We start from the raw sequence: 25,110 nt of genomic DNA on the forward strand, positions 1-25,110 counted from the left end.
GAAATGTGGCAGAGCGCTGGCAGCATAGGCCAAAGGCTAGTTGGGCTCATATGCAATTTCTATCGCTGTCAGTTGCAATTATTCCAGTAGCTTATCTCCTCTCTTCCTGTCAGTGGAATTTAAATCCTCCTCGAGTCAAGCTTGAAGAGGCTAATCAATTATTTATGATAACAAAGCAGAATGATTGCTAGCCTAACTCTGAGGTCTGACACGAGTGGATGATGCAATCAAGTCTCTCCCAGCTGCTTGGCTCGAGGCACTTAATCAGCTTATTGCTTTGTTTGTCACATAAATGCTGCTTGCTGTAACATAACCTGTATAGTAGGCTAGTCAAAAGCATTCATTACTTCTCTTTGTTTCAAAGTTTACTTCAACTTCTTGTGCAATGGAACTACATATTGACCCTTCAAAGGGAGCAATGGAACTAGCATATTGACCCTTCAAAGGGAGCAATGGAACTAGCATATTGACCCTTCAAAGGGACCAATGGAACTAGCATATTGACCCTTCAAAGGGACCAATGGAACTAGCATATTGACCCCTCAAAGGGACCAATGGAACTAGCATGTTGACCCTTCAAAGGTACCAATGGAACTAGCATATTGACCCTTCAAAGGGAGCAATGGAACTACATATTGACCCTTCAAAGGGAGCTTGTCTTAGAAAATTAATAATTCAATTATTCTGTTTTACAAAAAGTCATTCCATAAATAGAAAACAAACTTTGAAGGTTTTTTGTGTTGTGAGTAGCATCAGGTTTCTACGACGTAAGTGTGACAGTCAACAGGGTGACATTCTCATCAGTGTCACACTCTCATCAGTGTGACACTCAGCAGTGTCACACTCTCATCAGTGTGACACTCTCATCAGTGTGACACTCATCGTGTGACACTCTCAACAGTGTAACAACTTTATGTTTATCAGTACAAAGATTTATACTACTAGTTTTAATGAGCCTATAAACCTGTTTTCAGCTTTTACTAAGAAAGCACTATTATTGTTTTATATACAAAAGTAATATTTTAATAATCAATATTACTTGTACACCTTTTTCATTTAAATGCATGAAACAGCTATTCCACAAGCTCAAGCATAGATGCGAGTGATCTTTCGCGTAACCAATCCAAAGACAATACAACAATATGAAAACATCCATAAATAACAACATTCCTACTAAGCTGTTTATGTGCAAAAGAAAGAACCAAAATACATTATATTTTTTCTAGCTAGCTACGCGTAGAGCAAGTTTGAAATTTGCCTTGTAATTTTTATATGCGGATTTATTTCCTCCGCTATGTCATTCTCCAACTTTGTTTACGCTAACCTCTTTCTATGTTTAGTTAACTGATTCTAACAAATAATTTTAGACAAATTGTAGCGTGACCCAAAGGCTTGCGGTTAAAACAAGTATGGTATACTTTTAGCCTTGGTTTTGCTGTGTGAAAAAGGAGGCATTGCGAACCCCGATGCAAAGTCGCTGTACAATTACCTCTTTAGAAAAGATCCAATGACGGGTCTTCAAACGTACAACAAGCTGATCCGGCCTGTTGATAACAATACAGACACTCTGACTGTCAAGTTGGGGCTCAAACTCTCTCAGCTCATAGACATAGTAAGTACATTACACTGTAGGTGTCATGATGCACCAGTATATGTAGTTGTGAGAGGCAATGGCGAGTTATTGTGTAACAATCCCCAATGTCACATACATCCTTCAGTTATGAAAATACAAAATCTGTGTACATCTGTAAAGGCTACACATGTAACGAAATATAACAGTAATCAACACTTCGTTAACAAAACATCTTAACTTATTAACATTATCGAATCTGCTTCTGAGTACATTTGATCAATGAGTTTCTAAAAAAAATTGTAGTCATGGAAATAATATTTCTAATAAGGATTCTTTTCTGACTGCAACTTGGAACTGATTCATGCTAAAAACAAGATTTTAACCAATTCTAGGAATTTCTATACATAACGATTGGTTGCTGTATGGATGTACAGAACAACCATCTGCAGCATCATGCTTGTAGCGTAAAAAATTGTTTGAGAAATCTGTCTATCTTGTGAGTGAAATTTGGTATTAGTGGAACAAATTTTTACAAAACGAGAGCTGTGTTCATACATGCATCTGTTCTAAGCCTGGCTAGATGCTGGAAAAAAGACTGCATTGTAGCTGTCAGAATTCTGGGCAATCGGCTTATTAGGCAAACCCTCTAACATCTGTACCAATCAACCAACCTGCCACTTTCCAAAATAATTGTGCAAATAGTTATTATGCCTGGCGGTCTCTCACGGCGCACATGACTGCCCAAGGTGCTATTATTTACGATAATAATAGTTGTGTCTGTTTATCTGTCTGTCCAGAGTTACGACTAAAACTTTGGAAAAACCTTCATCATACAAAATTAAACCCCACAACTTTCGGCTTGGCGGACCAACTTTCTATCACCAGCCCCTCAAACATTGGCTGCCCTACAGAATAGTTGCTCACATACTTATTCTCTGTTCTGACACACCTGATGATCTCCCAGAGTACACTAGACTCCCAGGGTACTATTATAAACCATGTTTGCAGCTCGGCGTAATTGGTGTTGCGTGATTAGGTCAGCTGACCAAGAAGATCACAATGACATGGTGCTGTATAGTGTGTTGAGATGGTGTCTTGTTGAAGCCAAGATTTTTGACTGAACTCAAACAGCTTAAATACATGGAAAGACAACTCTCTCATTACATCGTGTCAATAAACGTAATTTCTGATTATCATCATCGTACGGTAACTTAGAAGATGGGAACAACTAATAGCAAACTGAATAATTTAAAATTAAACTAATTGAAAGTTTAATTGCTTTTAGGATGAGAAAAATCAGATTATGACAACAAATGTTTGGCTGAAACAGGTGAGGAAGCTTTATATCAAGTATTCATAGCAGTTTTTATTTGAAAACTAGGGAACTAGGGCTATAAGATTATTTAGTAGTATTAATGAGAATATTATGGAGGGAACCTTGAGTTTTATTTAATTGCCATTCTTTCAAATCAACTAGTTTGTTCATGTTGATGTTGAAAAATAAGTTTAGAATCTAAATACTTCTACTTAAATACAACTTATAGAAGTAAATAAATGAATTTATCCTTGGAACGGTCCTATAGTAAACAAGACTTTGTATCAATATAGGCTTAGCATCCATAGGCTAAATATGTGTAATAATCCAGGTGTAATTATAAAATATATCAAAGCTAATTATAAAATATATTTACATAATATACTTTTTTTAAATCAATGACAGACAGAAATCAGAATTATTCAGATGAAGATATCTTGATAATAGCTGTATTAGGAACAAAAATATGAATGCATTGCGTAAATGGCATAGAGCTTCTCTATCCTATCAGATAAAATCTCCTAGTTTCTGGGAAGTAAAGAAAGCGCAATGTCCATCATAGATACTACAGCGCAGACCTGTCAGTATGCTAATTGTAAATATACTTGAAAACTGCCATAAGTCTCCAAATTCCAAATAAAAATGAATAAACCCATCACTTGCAAGGTTCTTGGTACTGCTGCCCAAAGCGATGACAGTTAAAAGCTCCCACACGTGTCTCCATAGCGAGTGGTCAGTTATAATTACAAGCAAACCTTCCTTCATCGTCATTCTACCTCAGAAGGAACCTCAGCTCATTTAAGACTCAACACTAGACAGTTGTAGAAAAACAAAAAATTTGCTAGCTCCTAGGTAGGGTACAGTGTACAGGAATACACAAGGATAGTATGTGACCTCGTGACCTTTGTCACTACAGAAATGGAAGGACTACATGCTGGCTTGGGACCCGAAGGACTACGGAGGTGTTGATGTACTCTACGTGCCATCTGAAGAAATATGGCTGCCTGATATTGTCCTCTACAACAAGTATGCCTATGTGAAATATCTTTGGTATTTTTAATGCCAGATTGGAAACAGCAAATTCATCTTTTCCGCATTGTTACTAAAGCAAATAAGGTATAATTGTGTGAATCAAATAATTCATATTAGGAATTTCAGAACTTCAATCGGATTTTTAAGTTGTGGCTGTATTTATGAGTAGAAGTAAGCACACCATTTCAAGTTGTGGCTGTGTTTATGAGTAGAAGTAGGCACACTATTTTGAGTTGTGGCTGTATTTATGAGTAGAAGTAAGCACACCATTTTAAGTTGTGGCTGTATTTATGAGTAGAAGTAAGCACACCATTTTTAAGTTGTGGCTGTATTTATGAGTAGAAGTAAGCACACCATTTTAAGTTGTGGCTGTGTTTATGAGTAGAAGTAAGCACATCATTTTTAAGTTGTGGCTGTATTTATGGGTAGAAGTAAACACACCATTTCAAGTTGTGGCTGTATTTATGAGTAGAAGTAAGCACACCATTTTAAGTTGTGGCTGTATTTATGAGTAGAAGTAAGCACATCATTTTTAAGTTGTGGCTGTATTTATGAGTAGAAGTAAACACACCACTTTGAGTTGTGGCCGTATTTATGAGTAGAAGTAAGCACACCATTTTTAAGTTGAGGCTGTATTGATGAGTAGAAGTAGGCACACCATTTTAAGTTGTGGCTGTATTTATGAGTAGAAGTAAACACACCATTTTAATTTGTGGCTGTATTTATGAGTAGAAGTAAGCACACCATTTTGAGTTGTGGCTGTATTTATGAGTAGAAGTAAACACACCATTTTAAGTTGTGGCTGTATTAATGAGTAGAAGTAGGCACACCATTTTAAGTTGTGGCTGTATTTATGAGTAGAAGTAAGCACACCATTTTAAGTTGTGGCTGTATTTATGAGTAGAAGTAAGCACACCATTTTAAGTTGTGGCTGTATTTATGAGTAGAAGTAAGCACACCATTTTAAGTTGTGGCTGTATTTATGAGTAAAAGTAAGCACACAATTGTAATTCTATTTAAGTGCTGCTACAGATGATTAATGTAAAAACGAAAACTCTTTGAACAAAAAAGTCAGCACAGCGAAACTACAATTTGCAATCAAATCTTTGTACAGAGCTATTAACAGTAGAATTTTTTTACCAACAACATCTTAAGAAACCTTCAAGAATGATGTGAAAGTATGTTTCCAATGTTAAGAATTTTAATAAGAGGCAAGTTTGATATCTGTGCAGAGGCAAGTTTGATATCTGTGCAGAGGCAAGTTTGATACCTGTGCAGAGGCAAGTTTGATATCTGTGCAGAGGCAAGTTTGATACCTGTGCAGAGGCAAGTTTGATACCTGTGCAGAGGCAAGTTTGATACCTGTGCAGAGGCAAGTTTGATATCTGTGCAGAGGCAAGTTTGATACCTGTGCAGAGGCAAGTTTGATATCTGTGCAGAGGCAAGTTTGATACCTGTGCAGAGGCAAGTTTGATATCTGTGCAGAGGCAAGTTTGATACCTGTGCAGAGGCAAGTTTGATATCTGTGCAGAGGCAAGTTTGATATCTGTGCAGAGGCAAGTTTGATATCTGTGCAGAGGCAAGTTTGATACCTGTGCAGAGGCAAGTTTGATACCTGTGCAGAGGCAAGTTTGATATCTGTGCAGAGGCAAGTTTGATATCTGTGCAGAGGCAAGTTTGATACCTGTGCAGAGGCAAGTTTGATACCTGTGCAGAGGCAAGTTTGATATCTGTGCAGAGGCAAGTTTGATACCTGTGCAGAGGCAAGTTTGATATCTGTGCAGAGGCAAGTTTGATATCTGTGCAGAGGCAAGTTTGATACCTGTGCAGAGTCAAGTTTGATATCTGTGCAGAGGCAAGTTTGATACCTGTGCAGAGGCAAGTTTGATACCTGTGCAGAGGCAAGTTTGATATCTGTGCAGAGGCAAGTTTGATATCTGTGCAGAGGCAAGTTTGATATCTGTGCAGAGGCAAGTTTGATACCTGTGCAGAGGCAAGTTTGATACCTGTGCAGAGGCAAGTTTGATACCTGTGCAGAGGCAAGTTTGATACCTGTGCAGAGGCAAGTTTGATATCTGTGCAGAGGCAAGTTTGATACCTGTGCAGAGGCAAGTTTGATACCTGTGCAGAGGCAAGTTTGATATCTGTGCAGAGTCAAGTTTGATATCTGTGCGGAGGCAAGTTTGATACCTGTGCAGAGGCAAGTTTGATATCTGTGCAGAGTCAAGTTTGATATCTGTGCAGAGGCAAGTTTGATACCTGTGCAGAGGCAGGTTTGATACCTGTGCAGAGGCAAGTTTGATACCTGTGCAGAGGCAAGTTTGATACCTGTGCAGAGGCAAGTTTGATACCTGTGCAGAGGCAAGTTTGATACCTGTGCAGAGGCAAGTTTGATATCTGTGCAGAGTCAAGTTTGATATCTGTGCAGAGGCAAGTTTGATATCTGTACAGAGGCAAGTTTGATACCTGTGCAGAGGCAAGTTTGGTACCTGCGCAGAGGCAAGTTAATTACTGCTTATATTATTTCTTCAGTGCTGGGGTTTCACGATCACAAGGTCAAAGGTCAATTTTTCATAATATAGTAGATTACTATTAAGAGATTGTTGCATTAATATGTTGATCTGATATAACCTCTTCTATATTCAGTCTCTGACCTCAAGTGTGCTGATGTTTGGCTGTCTCAAAAAGATCATGTATTATTATGGTTGGCTGTCTTGACACAGAGGTCAGCAAATAGACAACATTTCTATATGTATATATATATATATATATATATATATATATATATATATATATATATATATATATATATATATATATATATATATATATAGTTATATGAGTTAAAAAAGACTTGTACAAAAATGACGACAATAGTCTTGCATATTGTCATAGCTTATAAATATATGGTTTCATTAGCATTGGGTACTTATACATTTACACAACAGTAGAGGGAAACAATGGGACAAACTCTAACCAACCTATCTTGAACCTAGTATGAGTATATATATATTCTCATGAAAGTTCTGTAGTTCAGTATAGAAATAATCCATTTCTATTTGTAGCTATTCCATTAGTGGCATTAGCCATTTCAAGTGCCACTTGTTGACTTTCTTTGCATATGTATATGCTACTTACGGGCTACTTACGGGGCTACTTACAAGGCTATTTATAGAGCTACTTACGGGGCTACTTACGGGGCTACTTACGGGGCTACTTACGGGGCTACTTACGGGGCTACTTACGGGCTACTTACGGGGCTACTTACAAGGCTATTTATAGAGCTACTTACGGGGCTACTTACGGGGCTACTTATGGGGCTACTTACGGGGCTACTTACGGGGCTACTTACGGAGCTACTTACGGAGCTACTTACGGGGCTACTTACGGGACTACTTACGGGCTGCTTACAGAACTACTTACGGGGCTACTTACGGAGCTACTTACGGAGCTACTAACGGGGCTACTTACAGGACTACTTATGGGACTACTTACGGGGCTACTTACGGAGCTACTTACGGAGCTACTTACGGAGCTACTTACGGAGCTACTTACGGAGCTACTCACGGGGCTACTTACAGGACTACTAACGGGACTACTTACGGGGCTACTTACGGGGCTACTTACAGGACTACTTACAGGCTCTTGTAACTTCTATAGATGAAAGTCTTTCATGTTTCCACTAAGTATGTTGTAGACATCTGCTGAAGGACAGACCAGTCCATTTGGTTGAAAACTTCTTTGATTTTCATATCTGTCTATTCACTGCATCTGGTGCACTCTAATTTCTCTATTTCTCCATTCTAGACATCATTGCATAGACATCATTGCATAGACATCATTGCATAGACATCATTGCATAGACATCATTGCATAGACATCATAGCATAAACCGCATTTCATCTGCATCTGATTATAACAAATGATGATGAAAGTTCTTAAAGCAACAGGGATGATTATTTAAGGAAAAACAGACAAAACTAATTCATATGAAAGCCTAAATATGTTGTTTGCATACTTGCAGAATGCTTTTATCACAAGAAAGACTAGATTTTAGTCTCTAGTTTTAACACAATAACTTCAATTCTTTGCAGTATTCTGCTCCGTCATTTTTGCTCTGTCACTGCTCTGTCTGTCACTTCATTTAAATATATTTTCTTGACTTAACCAATTTAATTCACAGTCAAACGAAAATAAAGTTTTAAGTTTTTATCCTAATATCATGTTAGCTCTTTGCTAGCACTGCAGGTATATTTTAATAACACAGTTAAGCATAATGACACCTGCTACAATATGTCATTTCTTTGAATTGCTTCAAACATGTTCCACTAAAGATGCATTCACCTTCACTTTCACATTATCGTTCACTTCATTCCATTAACTGTTTGAGTGACCTTTTCTTACTTTGAGTACCTGCAAAGCTTGTCAAGTTTGGCTATTTAGTCTATGACATTAAAAGTACTTTAGAAAGTTACACCCGTCACAGGCATGACAGGTATTAAATTGATTTTTGTTTCAAACAGTGAAATTACATATTTTTGCAAAAACATCAATATTGATCTAGACAGAATTGAATATTTATGAAACTCGTATAAGTCCTGTCAATTCATTTTAGTTCGCACATTGTTTTATCATTTGTTCAACGCAGCAATAATAATTTTATTTATAGCTAAAACTAGTTAAATCCAATAATATAAATAATGATTTAGTTGTGATCGTCTAATCTTTAGCTCACGGACTCTTTTAAAATTGTTAAAACTTTGTATTAATTACCTTGACAAAAGCAAAACTATTTTTGAGCAGTAAGAAATATGCAACACAGTACTAATATAGCTAAAATAGTGAGTGATATATACATGTAGCATCAACTAAAGTGGTAAAGCAAAAAAAAAGTTTTGTTTATCATGGCAGACAATTTGTTATTCTTAATACACCGAGACTTGACTTTGAAAACAAACATATAAAATTGACTTTTTAGAGATATTCTTTTAGTAAATAAAAACCAATTTTGGAAGTAGAACTTCAAGTTGAACCCTAGTTTTCCTAACGTAGTACTTTGACAGCGTGAGGAACTTGCCTCAAAGTTTATTTCAACATCGAACTGTTGTTAGACCAATAAAATGAATCTGTCCAATCAAAAGACAACACAGGCATGCCTTTTGATTGACGAGAGTTACCTTCCTCTGTATAATCTGACTAAATACCAGTAACTAGTAGCTCGGCAGGTACTCAGTTGTCATGGCAATCTCATAACGTAACGTTCACCACTTTTTGAAGCCAGAACTACATTAAGCTACGGTCCAAGAGTTCAATGTCTTCAGCTCTGCTTGCTTAACAGAGGAGACAACTACTCATATACACTATGTTGTATCATGCTATTATTTGGTATAGCTTTTGCTTTCTTGCATATGATTTATTCTACTACATACATGTCGATTTAGGAGTTGCCTTCTACTGAATAATAATTTGTATAGGTTGTCATATGCAAGCATGGCCTGACTAGAAGCAATACTGTCTATATATAGAATCTCTTTCACATACTTGAAAAACTCTAATTTACCATGAAATGATATAACCTTTGCATATTATATATAATTGATTGCTTTCAAAATAAAATTGTAGTCTTGGCATCACTTTCTCGTTTGTTGACAAAACAATAAGTTTTTTGTAGTTAGTATATACGTATCTGTTGAATACAAGTCTGATATATATTGAGAGTTGTTTTCTTATGATTGGATAACTCCATCTTCTAGTAACATACAATTTTGTATATCATACATGCACCTAACTATCAATACATAAGCAAGTTTTTTTCTAATTGATTATCCAGCCAGCTGCTTGGAACAAAAGCTATAAAAGAATGTAGCAATAATTCGACTAATACAGTAAGCATGAAACTATGATTAATTTAAACACTAGACACTCGCAAAAAATGTTGTGATTCTAATATATATATATATAAATATATATATATATATTATATATATTATATATATACTATATATATATATATATATATAGTATAACAAAGGCTTTGCTGTAAGAGCCTCTTTTATATTATAAGAAAAGAACCTAAATTTGAGGTGCAACTTGATGCAGCGTAAATCTCTTGGTGTAACTTGAGTGGTGCAATCTTCCTTGATACAATACATCCAAAGTAATTTGTCCACATGTTAGCTTTATGCGATGTGGTGCATGCTCAATGTTGTGATGTAAACCAAAAGATGATTGTAGCGCTGATGGAAATTACCAGGTCACACTGATGACTAAGGCTACAGTTTATAGTACCGGTGACGTCGTATGGGAACCACCCGCTATATACAAAAGTTCTTGCACTATAGACGTTGAGTTCTTTCCATTTGATGAGCAGACATGCTTTATGAAGTTTAGTTCATGGACATATGATGGAAACCACGTAGATTTGAAGCATATCGATCAAGCCGACGATGTGCAAGGAGAGGTGTTCATAAAAAAAGCGATTGACATGGACGATTATTATCGATCATTTGTTTGGGATGTGATGAAAGTTCCAGCGAACCGCAATGTAGTCCGATACCCATGCTGTCCTGAATCATTTCCTGATGTAACTTTTAACATTCAAATCCGACGAAAGACACTATTCTACACGGTTAACTTGATAATTCCGTGTGTCACCATTTCCTTCCTGACCGTGCTCGTGTTCTATTTACCTTCGGACAGTGGTGAAAAGATTACCTTATGTATTTCCATTTTACTCTCACTCACCGTCTTCTTCCTTCTCTTGAGTGATCTTATCCCTCCGACCTCTATCGTTGTTCCTCTCATCGGCAAATACTTACTGTTCACTATGATACTCGTGACCCTCTCTATTATCATTACTGTCATCGTACTGAACATTCACTATCGCTCACCTACTACTCATACCATGTCTCCGTGGGTACGCAAGGTCTTCCTTAACATTCTTCCTCGACTCCTTATGATAAAACGACCAAATTTGTCATCTGACAAGATTGCAAGGAAGCCACGGATACCAATGATGATCAAGAAGGATGTGGTGAATGGTTTTGGAAGCAATGAAAACCGGTAAGTCCCATCTCTAAAAATTACTGTTAAACAATAAGTTTATCTTTTTTACCTGACAGCAAAAATAAAAAGAGGTATTATACTATTATAGAAGTCTGATAGCTTTCCTACAGTATAGAACACAACATGTATGTCAGTATAATTTCCCTAACTAATTATCATTATTGCATTACTTAATGGGTCACTAATGTCAAATTTTGAAATATTTTATCAAAAAAGTATAGATATCTCTCTCACCATTTGAGATTTTGTTGGTTGTTTTAAAAGATCTGAATGACAAGATGTTTCAAGATTAAAATTTTAGTTAAATTGCTCAAAAGAAACAAACTTCACCATAAGTTGCTTCAATGGTGAGTTACGTACCTTATAAATGTAGTGATATACATGTGAGTTACGTATGTACTTTATAAATGTAGTGATATACATGTGAGTTACGTACTTTATAAATGTAGTGATATACATGTGAGTTACGTACCTTATAAATGTAGTGATATACATGTGAGTTACGTACCTTATAAATGTAGTGATATACATGTGAGTTACGTACTTTATAAATGTAGTGATATACATGTGAGTTACGTACTTTATAAATGTAGTGATATACATGTGAGTTACGTACTTTATAAATGTAGTGATATACATGTGAGTTACGTACCTTATAAATGTAGTGATATACATGTGAGTTACGTACTTTATAAATGTAGTGATATACATGTGAGTTACGTACCTTATAAATGTAGTGATATACATGTGAGTTACGTACTTTATAAATGTAGTGATATACATGTGAGTTACGTACTTTATAAATGTAGTGATATACATATGAGTTATGTACCTTATAAATGTAGTGATATACATGTGAATTACGTACTTTATAAATGTAGTAATATACATGTGAGTTACATACCTTATAAATGTAGTGATATACATGTGAGTTACGAAGCTTATTAATGTAGTGATATACATGTGAGTTACATACATTATAAATGTAGTGATATACATGTGAGTTACGAAGCTTATTAATGTAGTGATATACATGTGAGTTACATACGTTATAAATGTAGTGATATACATGTGAGTTACGTACTTTATAAATGTAGTGATATACATGTGAGTTACGTACTTTATAATTGTAGTGATATACATGTGAGTTACATACATTATAAATGTAGTGATATACATGTGAGTTACGAAGCTTATTAATGTAGTGATATACATGTGAGTTACATACATTATAAATGTAGTGGTATACATGTGAGTTACGTACTTTATAAATGTAGTGATATACATGTGAGTTACGTACCTTATAAATGTAGTGATATACATGTGAGTTACGTACTTTATAAATGTAGTGATATACATGTGAGTTACGTACTTTATAAATGTAGTGATATACATGTGAGTTACGTACCTTATAAATGTAGTGATATACATGTGAGTTACGTACTTTATAAATGTAGTGATATACATGTGAGTTACGTACCTTATAAATGTAGTGATATACATGTGAGTTACGTACTTTATAAATGTAGTGATATACATGTGAGTTATGTACTTTATAAATGTAGTGATATACATGTGAGTTTTTAAACAGAGCTGGAGGAAGTACAGTTATTGCCAACAAGCACCAGCTGGAAAACCTGCTGCCTAGAGAAGGCCGCCAGACTGGTGGGTGTTCATATCTTTTCTGCTTGTATTTTGAGGTTTTAAGCAAAAATATGACAAAGAGATTTTTTGCAAGTTTTAGTCTGTTTTAGTCTGTTTTAGTCACAGTAAAAATTGATGATATCCCAGAAGCTATATCAAATACAGTTCTTTTTAAAATTCAGCTTAAATGGCCTTTAATGCTGATTGGTGAATTGGTATATGTACATTATCTCCTGTTGCACATTATATATAGCTATATGTACCTCCTGTTGCACATTATATATAGCTATATGTACCTCCTGTTGCACATTATATATAGCTATATGTACCTCCTGTTGCACATTATATATAGCTATATGTGCCTCCTGTTGCACATTATATATAGCTATATGTACCTCCTGTTGCACATTATATATAGCTATATGTACCTCCTGTTGCACATTATATATAGCTATATGTACCTCCTGTTGCACATTATATATAGCTATATGTACCTCCTGTTGCACATTATATATAGCTATATGTACCTCCTGTTGCACATTATATATAGCTATATGTACCTCCTGTTGCACATTATATATAGCTATATGTACCTCCTGTTGCACATTATATATAGCTATATGTACCTCCTGTTGCACATTATATATAGCTATATGTACCTCCTGTTGCACATTATATATAGCTATATGTATCTCCTGTTGCACATTATATATAGCTATATGTACCTCCTGTTGCACATTATATATAGCTATATGTACCTCCTGTTGCACATTATATATAGCTATATGTACCTCCTGTTGCACATTATATATAGCTATATGTACCTCCTGTTGCACATTATATATAGCTATATGTACCTCCTGTTGCACATTATATATAGCTATATGTACCTCCTGTTGCACATTATATATAGCTATATGTACCTCCTGTTGCACATTATATATAGCTATATGTACCTCCTGTTGCACATTATATATAGCTATATGTACCTCCTGTTGCACATTATATATAGCTATATGTACCTCCTGTTGCACATTATATATAGCTATATGTACCTCCTGTTGCACATTATATATAGCTATATGTACCTCCTGTTGCACATTATATATAGCTATATGTACCTCCTGTTGCACATTATATATAGCTATATGTACCTCCTGTTGCACATTATATATAGCTATATGTACCTCCTGTTGCACATTATATATAGCTATATGTACCTCCTGTTGCACATTATATATAGCTATATGTACCTCCTGTTGCACATTATATATAGCTATATGTATCTCCTGTTGCACATTATACAAAGCGTTATTGCTGTTTTCACAAACAAGGGTTACAATACGTTTTTATAATTTTGTGCCTAATCTCACTATTATTCTTGTCAAACCTCATAAAAAAATAACTTAATACTAATATGGGTGCTTTCAAATTTTCTGAGCATAAATCTATCAATTATATATTAAACATATTCGTTATTGATTAGGGGTGTGAAATGCACAACTCCTAAGGCTAACATATATCCATGCATTTGAAAATATCCTTCATATGAATTTTTATGATATGCGATTGACCTGACATGTACTCTATTAATTAGAAGATGCTTGCAGATAAATCCAATGAAAATTAATTTAGCATTGGCTAAACATGACGGTTATAACTGGTGGTCCATTATTCCAGCAGACAAACATTAGCAGTGCAAGGATTTGATGCATGACTTTTGATAAAGAGTATAGAAACATACAATAGCCTACAGCCAATAAGGTTTCTAAGACTACGTCTGTTGTATAACCATGTCTCCAACCAACAAAAAATCTACTGTAATTATTCCATAGTCATATTATTTTATTGCATGCAATTAAAATATGAACGCTTTGTGCATACCCCTTGCACAATCGGATTGTGGCCATGGTAGAAATTGCAATTCAAGTGATAATCAATTAGTAATTTAAAATTAATAGTTAAGTCAACAAAATTATTCATGTTCAAATTAAATTATGTACTAAATTAATTTGTAAAATAAATCATTAATATTTGAGTTAATAAATTTCTTTTTTCAAAAACTGGTTTACTCACAATATTATCAAATAAGCCATCAGTTATAAAACAACGATAAATTTGACCAATCTGCATCAATGATTGCATTTATAAATTATTTGCAGGAAAATTCGTGTTAATCTTAAAATTTTGAAATAGCATACTCAAGAATTTTGCATGGAATTGAATTGCTATGCTAATTAATAATTCAAGCGTATCGAATATACTCAAGTATACAATGCTCTCATGTATATGTCTATAGGTGATACAACATAAAAATTGTATTATTGTAAAAATTACTTATGTATAAGTCGACTACACTATTTAGGAATATTTTAGAATATTTGGAAATATTTATATCGAATTATTTATCGAATTATAAAATATGGGATTTTTGGTATCCAGAGTGAAGATATTACTCGCAGAATTTTAAGTTTTTATTACCTAATACAATAAAGGGAGTTCTTCGACATGTTTTGAATTTGATACAGCTAGTCTACTGTATTATTTGGCCCATCACTGCTTGCTAAAATGCGAGTTAAGCGTTACATTTTTTAAACACATGTGTGTGACTTTGCGCTTGGTAGAAACAAAGTATCAATTAGGTGTTTGGTAAGCAGTATCTATGGAGCAAGAGCTATTTAACCGTATATTCATTAGACTTCATTCGGAATTTATAGTTGTAAAATTTTGCCCGATGTTTTTCCAAATAAATTACGTATTTAATTCAAAATCGGCCGGCAGTTACAGTACAGCACAACAATGGTGGCTACCATGTTATAATTGAGCGTGTCATCGTAAGCTTGTTTTTTAATAATATATACTATGTTTTCACTGATACACAGTTGATGGTAGTTCTGTGAGGTCACTAACAGTTATATAACAAAGCACCACTATAACGCGTGCTTGTTAAGGCTTCATTGTACAATGTTTACACCACGTCTATCATAATGGAGTTGTCTTTTCATATTCACATTACGATTGACTCGGCAACATATACATTACTCATATATAAGCCGACCCCAAAAATTTTACCTCAAATCGTCTTTCCGAATTTTGACTTGTACATGAGTATATGCAGTAATTCAATACAGTTATTAATTGACAACAACCCTGTTGCACATACTTAGGAGCATACCGAGCCTGAAATCACCTTTAGGGACCTAGTTGAACTTACCAAATTGAAATATTTTAAAGGGGAAAGAGAAGAGAGCAAGAACTTGGGATGGAATGGCAACTTACGAGAAGGACAGACGAGAAAAGGCCATCATCCACACGTCGAAAGAGCTTTAGAAGGTGTCAGATTTATTGCTGACCACCTCAAGGAAGAAGACAAGGAACAACAGGTGCTTCTACCTTATTTATTTCAAGTTTTGGTAACGTTTTGGTAAGCATCATCAGCTGTTACAAATTATTTTAGCGTTTTCAATATTTTGAACACTCATTAGTACTTGCTCATAACTTTTAGCAGGGCTCCTCTCGACTTGCACCAGACACCTGTCACCTGACAGCTGACACCTTTCACCTGACAGCTGACACCTGTCACCTGACAGCTGACACCTGTCACCTGTTCAATGGCCTCCAAATAAGGCAGTAGGGTACTAAATGATGTATGTTAGCAATTATTGTTTAAAATGCCCACTAAAAATTGTGAACATTTTTCATGAAGCATTAATGTTAACAGATTCATTTTATTGGTCTAACGACAATTCGATGTTGAAATAAACTTTGAGGCAAGTTTCTCACGCTGTCAAAGTGCTACGTTGGGAAAACTAGGGTTCAACTTGAAGTTCTACTTTCAAAATTTTCATCGTTGCTACTTGCAACGTCATTACTAATAGGTCGGAGTTGTTAACAGCAAAGTCATCAGGAACTAATTTTTATTTAAACTAAGGGTATGTGCGGTCTCTGACCTTTACATGGCAGAGGTCATTGAACCTTAGAACTTTTCCCACCTTGCTTCAGTTCTTAAAGGTTGGCTAATGGCAAAATTAAAAATTTTTTATCACAAAGCGTAAATATTTTTTGTTCTTTGAGATTTTATTTGTTTTTTTTAAGTGGTCTGGCCGTGAGGATGTTTCAAAAGTAACATTGACAAAATAAAATTGTGGTTTAAAATGTTAGGGACAAACAGGAAGTGCGACTGTTAACGTCATTTTTAGAGATGTTTTTTTTTAAATTTTAACTGTGATGTTAATCTTGAAATATCCTGGCAGCCAATTTACCTAAATCATCAAACAAATTTTCAACTGATAAAAAATATATATACTTTGTGGTAAAATCTTTTAAAGTTTGACATGAGTAACCCTCTAACAAAATGGATATCATTAATATTACTATTACACGTCAAAGCTAATTGACACTCATTCATGGTTTTACCCAATTTGATAATTTTTACCAACACATGCTAGCACAATCACACATAAGCTAGCACAATCACACTTATGCTAGCACAATAACACATATGTTAGCACAATCACACTTATGCTAGCACAATCACACATATGCTAGCACAATCACACATATGCTAGCACAATCACACGTATGCTAGCACAATCACACGTATGCTAGCACAATCACACATATGTTAGCACAATCACACGTATGCTAGCACAATCACACATATGCTAGCAAAATCACACATATGTTAGCACAATCACACATATGTTAGCACAATCACACCTATGCTAGCACAATCACACACATGCTAGCACCATCACACATATGCTAGCACAATCACACATATGCTAGCACAATCACACACATGCTAGCACAATCACACATACGCTAGCACAATCACACTTATGCCAGCACAATCACACATATGTTAGCACAATCACACATATGCTAGCACAATCACACATATGCTAGCACAATCACACATATGCTAGCACAATTACACATATGCTAGCACAATCACACATATGTTAGCACAATCACACATATGCTAGCACAATCACACATACGTTAGCTCACGCTGCCATATGCTAGCGCATGCTGCCATATGTTAGCGCACAATGCCAGATGTTAAAATATGCTAAAGTGCATAAGCTTTTTACATGAAGGCAAAATATTCTATTGTGGATTTTTATGCTTATATTTTAAAACCTATAATTCCATTGTTTCAGATAAAAGAGGATTGGAAGTACGTTGCCATGGTGATAGACCGACTCTTTTTGTGGATATTCACTACAGCATGCGTTGTTGGTACCTTTGGTATAATCCTGCAAGCTCCTACTCTCTACAGCGACGACAAGCCTTTGGTATTGCCCAAATAGAACAGCTTTGACTACGCTAAAGCCAACCTATTCTCAGAATGCAGAGATTATTCCTCAAAAGGTTACAAGCACTTTACCAATAGACAGCAATTATTTCAAACTGTAGAAGTTATGTGTTACTATCAGTTTTTAAAGATACTACAAGGCTGCGAAGTAAGTTTTGTTTTAAGTCTGGTATGATTGGCGGTTTTGAACCGCTGGCTTGACCATTGTCTCATCTATAAATTATTAGGCTTATAATTTTATAGTTTTAGAAAGTAAACATATTTCTACAAAATACAATTGTATGACTGTCACACTCTTTCGCTTGGTTTTCTACAAATGCTATTGTGCGGTCTTCTCCACCCCACATTCATTCTCACTGATATCACTGAGCCCACATTCATTCTCACTAATATCACGGAGCCCACATTCATTCTCACTGATATCACGGAGCCCACATTCATTCTCACTAATATCACGGAGCCCACATTCATTCTCACTGATATCACGGAGCCCACATTCATTCTCACTAATATCACGGAGCCCACATTCATTCTCACTAATATCACGGAGTGATGAGATTCAGCTATGGTAATTGAGCATTTCATTTTTAGCTCGCCAGCGTCTCAGTCCAGCTGACTTTAAATAGTGCTTGGAATAAATATGTATATACTAAAACTCAAGAAACTATCCTATTTGAAGAGCAGTTGTCTGCTCTTGTTCCATCGCTTTTAGCATAAAAGTCATTTCAATTTCTTATTTTTGAGGCAGAAATAATAAACTGTTTGTTATATATTTTCAAATCAATCACCAAACTGACACTTACATGCACTGGAAAACTAACAGTTAGTGATATTTTTAAAATTTTTGTCTATGTACCCATATATTGGGCATGCAAAATATCAACGTCTAGTCGCTGCCTTTAAACATATTTTTAGTCTGAAAACAAATTTTCAGAGCGTAGGATTTAATGGATGGGAACCGCATAGAGCTAAAAATCGGTCAGTATACTCTATGGAATGTTTCATGTTTTCTCCGCTGTTCATATTCTCTACATTAATATTCACCATTGTAATACACATAAAAACAAAAACATTCATTGAGCACAGTCAATAACTTTTACTCTATTATCACCTACCATTAAAGTACCTCTTACAGGCCACTTTTCTAAATTAATCACATCAATTACAATGAAAGACACATCCTCCATAAACGTATTCCTACACAAACGCATTCTTACATAAATACAATGTTACATAAACACATTTCTACATAAATACAATCTTACATAAACGCATTCATACATAAACACATTCCTACATAAACACATTCCTACATAAACACATTCTTACATAACCACATTCCTACATAAACATATTCCTACATAAACACATCCCTACATAAACATATTCCTACATAAACACATTCCTACATAAACGCATTCCTACATAAACACATTTCTACATAACCACATTCCTACATAAACATATTCCTACATAAACACATCCCTACATAAACACATCCCTACATAAACATATTCCTACATAAACACATTCCTACATAAACGCATTCCTACATAAACACATTTCTACATAAACACATTTTTACATAAACACATTCCTACATAAACATATTCATACATAAACACATTCCTTAAACTCAGCTCTACATAAAAACAGTCTTCTAATGTCACTATTACCTCAGCGGCTCGGTAACATTAAAACTTAAGTATTCACTGGCCATGAAATGACTGCTAGGCGTACTTGCACAGGGTATTAAATTACCCAGAATGTAGCACCTGCAGTTCTTATAGATCACTAAACGAATTGATGATATTTGCTACACCTAAAGCTGGTTTACGGTGGACTTTGATAGAATCAATGTTCAGCATGTCCAGTCTTTCATTGGTCTTTAACAGCAATGCAAGTAAATGAGGCTGTAAGAGTAAATTATCTTAAAAAGTAAGTCAATTTATTCACTTAGTTTTTAAACTGGATTAAACAAAAAATAAATTATAAAACTCATCCATTACAAGCGAAAATCTCTGAATCGTCAAAATATTTTAACTATAATAAGAGTCAAGTCCATCTATAGCGCCCGTTCAAAGCCACCTTTATGGGTTCCGAAAAAAACTGCTTTAAACAGGATTCATACTCTAAACCTACTGCTTTGGAGACACTTGCGCCAGTCAACAGGTTCCTAGCGCTTCAGCATACTTGTGCAGATGGTTAGTCTCTGTGGTTTATCAGCACACCTGACAATGGATGAGAGTACTAGATAACCAGTCTACTAGTTATTAGTACTATGTACTATTAGCACTATGTATTAGTATTAGTACTATGTACTATTAGCACTATGCATTAGCATATGTACTATGAACTATTAGCACTATGTATTAGCATTTGTACTATGTACTATTAGCAGTATGTATTAGCATTTGTACTATGTACTATTAGCACTATGTATTAGCATTTGTACCATGTACTATTAGCACTATGTATTAGCATTTGTACTATGTACTATTAGCAGTATGTATTAGCATTTGTACTATGTACTATTAGCACTATGTATTAGCATTTGCACTATGTACTATTAGCAGTATGTATTAGCATTTGTACTATGTACTATTAGCACTATGTGTTACCATTTGTACTATGTACTATTAGCAGTATGTATTAGCATATGTACTATGTACTACTGGCACTATGTATTAGCATTTGCACTATGTACTATTAGCACTATGTATTAGCATTTGTACTATGTACTATTAGCACTAAGTATTGCCATTTGTACTATGTACTATTAGCACTATGTATTAGCATTTGTACTATGTACTATTAGCACTATGTATTAGCATTTGTACTATGCCCTATTAGCACTATGTATTAGCATTTGTACTATGTACTATTAGCACTATGTATTAGCATTTGTACTATGTACTATTAGCACTATGTATTAGCAGTTGTACTATGTACTTTTAGCTTTCAGTTACGAAGCTATGATAATAGGATTTCAAATTTATCAAGTTTATAACATTTTCTTTACCATTTCTTTACATTTATTTACCACTTCAAATGGAATGACACATTTGCAGTAGTATGTAAAATAAACTGTATTAAACAAAATAAAAATAAACTAGACTTTTTTTGTGAAAAAATAAAAATCTTATTTGAAACATTGTTACTCAAGGTGTATTTAGCCAATAGCCAAAAATTATATATTGATTCTCATTTAAACTGATTACCGTGAACCCTCTATTTGAACGCTACCTTTATTTAAACGCTACCTCCAATAAATGCCACGTTTAATAGAACACCATCTCTAATAGAATGCCACTATTATGAGAAGGGTTGAAAAATAGAGCATCACTCTTCAAGCAAATGCCACCTCTATTTGACCACCATTTCGAAGTTCTCTGATCTTTGACCAAAAAGCAATTCCAATGATGACTCAATTACATCAATAACAATTAGTTGTTTTGCTGTTGCTGTATTGGTTACCATGGTTTTAGTAACTGCGTACCTGAGGAGACTGATCGTCACAATCATCAAACCTCTAAATTAAATTTGAATTAAGTTTCAGTAAACTGAAAATGGTCAAAAACAGTTTTTTTCTAGGCTTCAGCATTTTAACAGCTTTCACCACCAACTAGGAGCCCTTATATGAAACAAATAACTTTTGATGAGCAATAAAAAATTTGTGAGCCAGTCTTTTGCAGCAACATTTTTTAAAATTCTTTGCACCTGACAATTATCAACTCAGACAGACATATTGAGTGGGATTTGCCTGCACATTGCCGATTAGTACATAATTACATCAAACCATGTTTTGCCATTATCTGGAACATTACGAGTAGGCCTGTTCATGAAAGACAAGTAATTGATTTAAACTGATATAAAAGTATTAGCATGTAATACACACATATATCATAGTTGAGACTGGAGCTTGACGGATGTAGCTCTCCCTATTGGCTCACCTCTTACAGCACGCCACATTTGTAGTATGATGGTAAAACTATTGCCAGCTGAAGTCCCTGACAACGATAATGTTTTTCTTTGTTATAACACTCTAAACAGTCTATCAATAAACACGAAGAGCTGCTCTAAAGCCATCAGAATATTTTCAAAAGACTCTTGTATATCACTAGAAGGCAATCAGGTGCCAAGTATAATTAAATAACCTTTTCAGAAGAAATGAGAAATAGCCGTTGGCTAGCATTAATCATGTCATCTATATGAGGGCATATTAGTTGAGCTATGGCAGCGTATATAACATATTGATGAGTCGCACTCACAGCGCCTCTATTAGGATATGAGCAGATACCCTGCTATTGATTCTGACATTATCTATGTGCGTCTGGATGAAACCTAATATTAGACATCACTGGATGCGCCATCACTCTTGCCACCGAGGTCAGTGATTATATTGCAGCAAGAAGGTGTGTATAATAATTATATTGTTATTGTTTTAATTTACTTTTTATTGTACAGCATTTTTTATTCTGGTTATGATTGCTATTTAATTTATTTCTAAATGTTTCTCTGAGTATTATGTTCCGCAAACTTTCTTACTATAATAATTCTAATACTTCAGTGATTACAATTATTGTTATGATTCAAAGGCTGTCTGTTATTCTCAGGCTATTATTCTCAAGCCATTATTCTCAGACTGTCTTTTTTAGACTATTCCTATCTGATTATCTTTATATTTGACCTTCATAAAAATTGATGAGTTTTACAACATTATCAGCTTTCGATACAATATATTCCCCAGGTTCATACAGACCCCAATATATTCCCCAGGTTCATACAGACCCAGGAGCAAGATTCTAGCATGTCGGTAACAGTTATAGCAGGTAAGACTCAAGATCTACCAGACCATAAGCAAGAAATGGTAGAAACTGGAGAGCACATGGATGTCTGTTCACAGTTGAAACAGTTAGATCTAGAGTCATTTTTAGTGTCTGAAAGAAGCAGCACAGCAGTATTTATCCAAAAAAAGGCTGCTTTTAAATAAGTTAGGAATAATAAGCACCTGGTGACAACTGCCATAAATGCTCTTGTGACTAGCCACATCTGGTGTTCATTGCAATTACTAGCTGACCATATAAGTTAGTAATACTATAGAGCAAGGGTGGGCAATCCCTCAAATATCGAGTCTGATGTCTGCTTAGCTTGGCACAAGTCAGCTCTGTGATTTTGGTTGAATTTGCCTAAATCCAGCGGCAAGGGAACCTTGAGGACTGGAAGTGTAGGCAGGGAACCTTGAGGACTGGAGGTGTAGGCAGGGAACCTTGAGGACTGGAGGTGTAGGCAGGGAACCTTGAGGACTGAAGGTGTAGGCAGGGAACCTTGAGGACTGGAGGTGTAGGCAGGGAACCTTGAGGACTGGAGGTGTAGGCAGGGAACCTTGAGGACTGGAGGTGTAGGCAGGGAACCTTGACGACTGGAGGCGTAGGCAGGTAACCTTGAGGACTGGAGGTGTAGGCAGGGAACCTTGACGACTGGAGGTGTAGGCAGGGAACCTTGAGGACTGGAGGTGTAGGCAGGGAACCTTGAGGACTGGAGGTGTAGGCAGGGAACCTTGAGGACTGGAGGTGTAGGCATGCCCGGTTGCTGAGATCAATTTAGGGCTGAATGTCATTATGGTCTCTACTAGTGGCTTTTTATGGGAATTAAAACCCAACCTGTTGTTGCAGTGAGGGCTTTTAGACCACCAGAACACGGCTGCTCTCAATGGAGTAGAAAAAAAAACAAAATGAAAATTTTTACTTCATCACAACAAAAGAAGCAGATATAGTTTAGAATGTTAATGTGCTTAATCTGTTCACAAGAAACTGGCATTAAATTCTTTGGAATGGTCACTTACACTAGTGGTGATAGGATAGGCAGGGCGGTATTGGTCCTGCAAAATCAAGAAGTCTGCTGTGGCTACGCAAAATAGGAATTTGCCAAAAACCAACAAGACTTCTTACCCTTAAGTTATTCCCAAGTACCAATTACTCTCAAGTACCAATGTGCCAAAATAATACCAAATGGTAAATAAATTAAAAAAGCTTCGCAAATATGCAATTAGCTAAATATTTTAGTTTGTTGAAGCAAAACTAACATCTCTTTTTATTGATTATCTCTTTATTCATTGTTATTCAAATGTTTTTGCATTTAGATTTGTTTTTATTTTTTAGCTTGGTCTGTACTTTATCTATACCTTTTGCAAGGCATGCTTTAGAGCTGCGTCTAGCTAATAAACATTTGTAATAAATTTATTCCAATGGAACAAATTACTACAATTATGATTACGTTGAAATAAATATTACTTCAATGTATCACTGCTTTAACATGAGAAGAATTTTTTGGGTCATAAGAAGTTCATATGTAGATATTTTACAAGATTCTGATAATTTAATTATCACTTCCTACAGGTTGGATGTACAACAACCAATACCACAAGCATTTGTATAGGGTTTTTAATAAGTCTGAATTACTTAAATTACATCTAGATTGTGTCTGTGTTCTGATACTTTACCTAGACCTGTGAAACTGCAGTCATTTTACGCAAACGTCATTTTACGTCATTTTCTAATGTGCATCATTTTACATGTATATCCTGCTGTAGCTTTATTAATTCTGGGAGGCATGCATCCTGGTTGTCATGGTAACCCAGATGCCAAAATGCTGTACAATGACCTTTTAACTAGAAGTGGATATAATAAGCTGATACGACCGGTTGTCAACAATTCCGATGTTTTAACAGTCAAGGTCGGCCTTAAGCTTTCTCAGCTCATCGACATTGTAAGTTGAAAATTGTTTTCAGTTTAGAACAATATGAGGATGTAGTTGATAGTATGCATTATCCTTGGTTTGTGGTGTGTGGTGTGTGGTGCGTGGTGCGTGGTGCGTGGTGCGTGGTGCGTGGTGCGTGGTGCGTGGTGCGTGGTGCGTGGTGCGTGGTGCATGGTGCGTGGTGTGTGGTGGGTAGTTTGTGTCGCGTGGTGTGCGGTGTGTGGTGTGTGGTGTGTAATGTGTGGTGTGTGGTGTGTGGTGTGTTGTGTGTTGTGTGTTGTGTGTTGTGTGTTGTGTGTGGTTTGGTGCATGTGTGCAATGTCTGGTAGAAGGTATGCGGTATAATGTCTACAGTATATAAGGTGTGTGATATCTCATGTGTTGTGTGTAATGTGTGGTACA

At 35.5% G+C, this 25,110-nt stretch overlaps 1 protein-coding gene across 1 annotated transcript in view; it reads left to right on the plus strand.

Annotated features, from left to right (window-relative positions):
• The first annotated feature begins 1,492 nt into the window (after window positions 1–1,492).
• Window positions 1,493–25,110, plus strand: part of LOC137390611 (uncharacterized) — a 31,706-nt gene continuing 8,088 nt past the window's right edge. The window contains exons 1-9 of the mRNA XM_068076937.1: window positions 1,493–1,612; window positions 2,859–2,903; window positions 3,805–3,914; window positions 10,155–10,982; window positions 12,577–12,650; window positions 15,864–16,012; window positions 17,795–17,929; window positions 22,700–22,781; window positions 24,542–24,717. Of these exons, the coding sequence (XP_067933038.1) occupies window positions 1,508–1,612; window positions 2,859–2,903; window positions 3,805–3,914; window positions 10,155–10,982; window positions 12,577–12,650; window positions 15,864–16,012; window positions 17,795–17,929; window positions 22,700–22,781; window positions 24,542–24,717 (1,704 nt within the window). The 5' untranslated portion in view covers window positions 1,493–1,507. The remainder of the gene's footprint in view (window positions 1,613–2,858; window positions 2,904–3,804; window positions 3,915–10,154; window positions 10,983–12,576; window positions 12,651–15,863; window positions 16,013–17,794; window positions 17,930–22,699; window positions 22,782–24,541; window positions 24,718–25,110) is intronic.

The sequence above is a fragment of the Watersipora subatra genome, chromosome 3, assembly GCF_963576615.1.
Source record: "Watersipora subatra chromosome 3, tzWatSuba1.1, whole genome shotgun sequence".
Lineage (NCBI taxonomy): Eukaryota > Metazoa > Bryozoa > Gymnolaemata > Cheilostomatida > Watersiporidae > Watersipora > Watersipora subatra.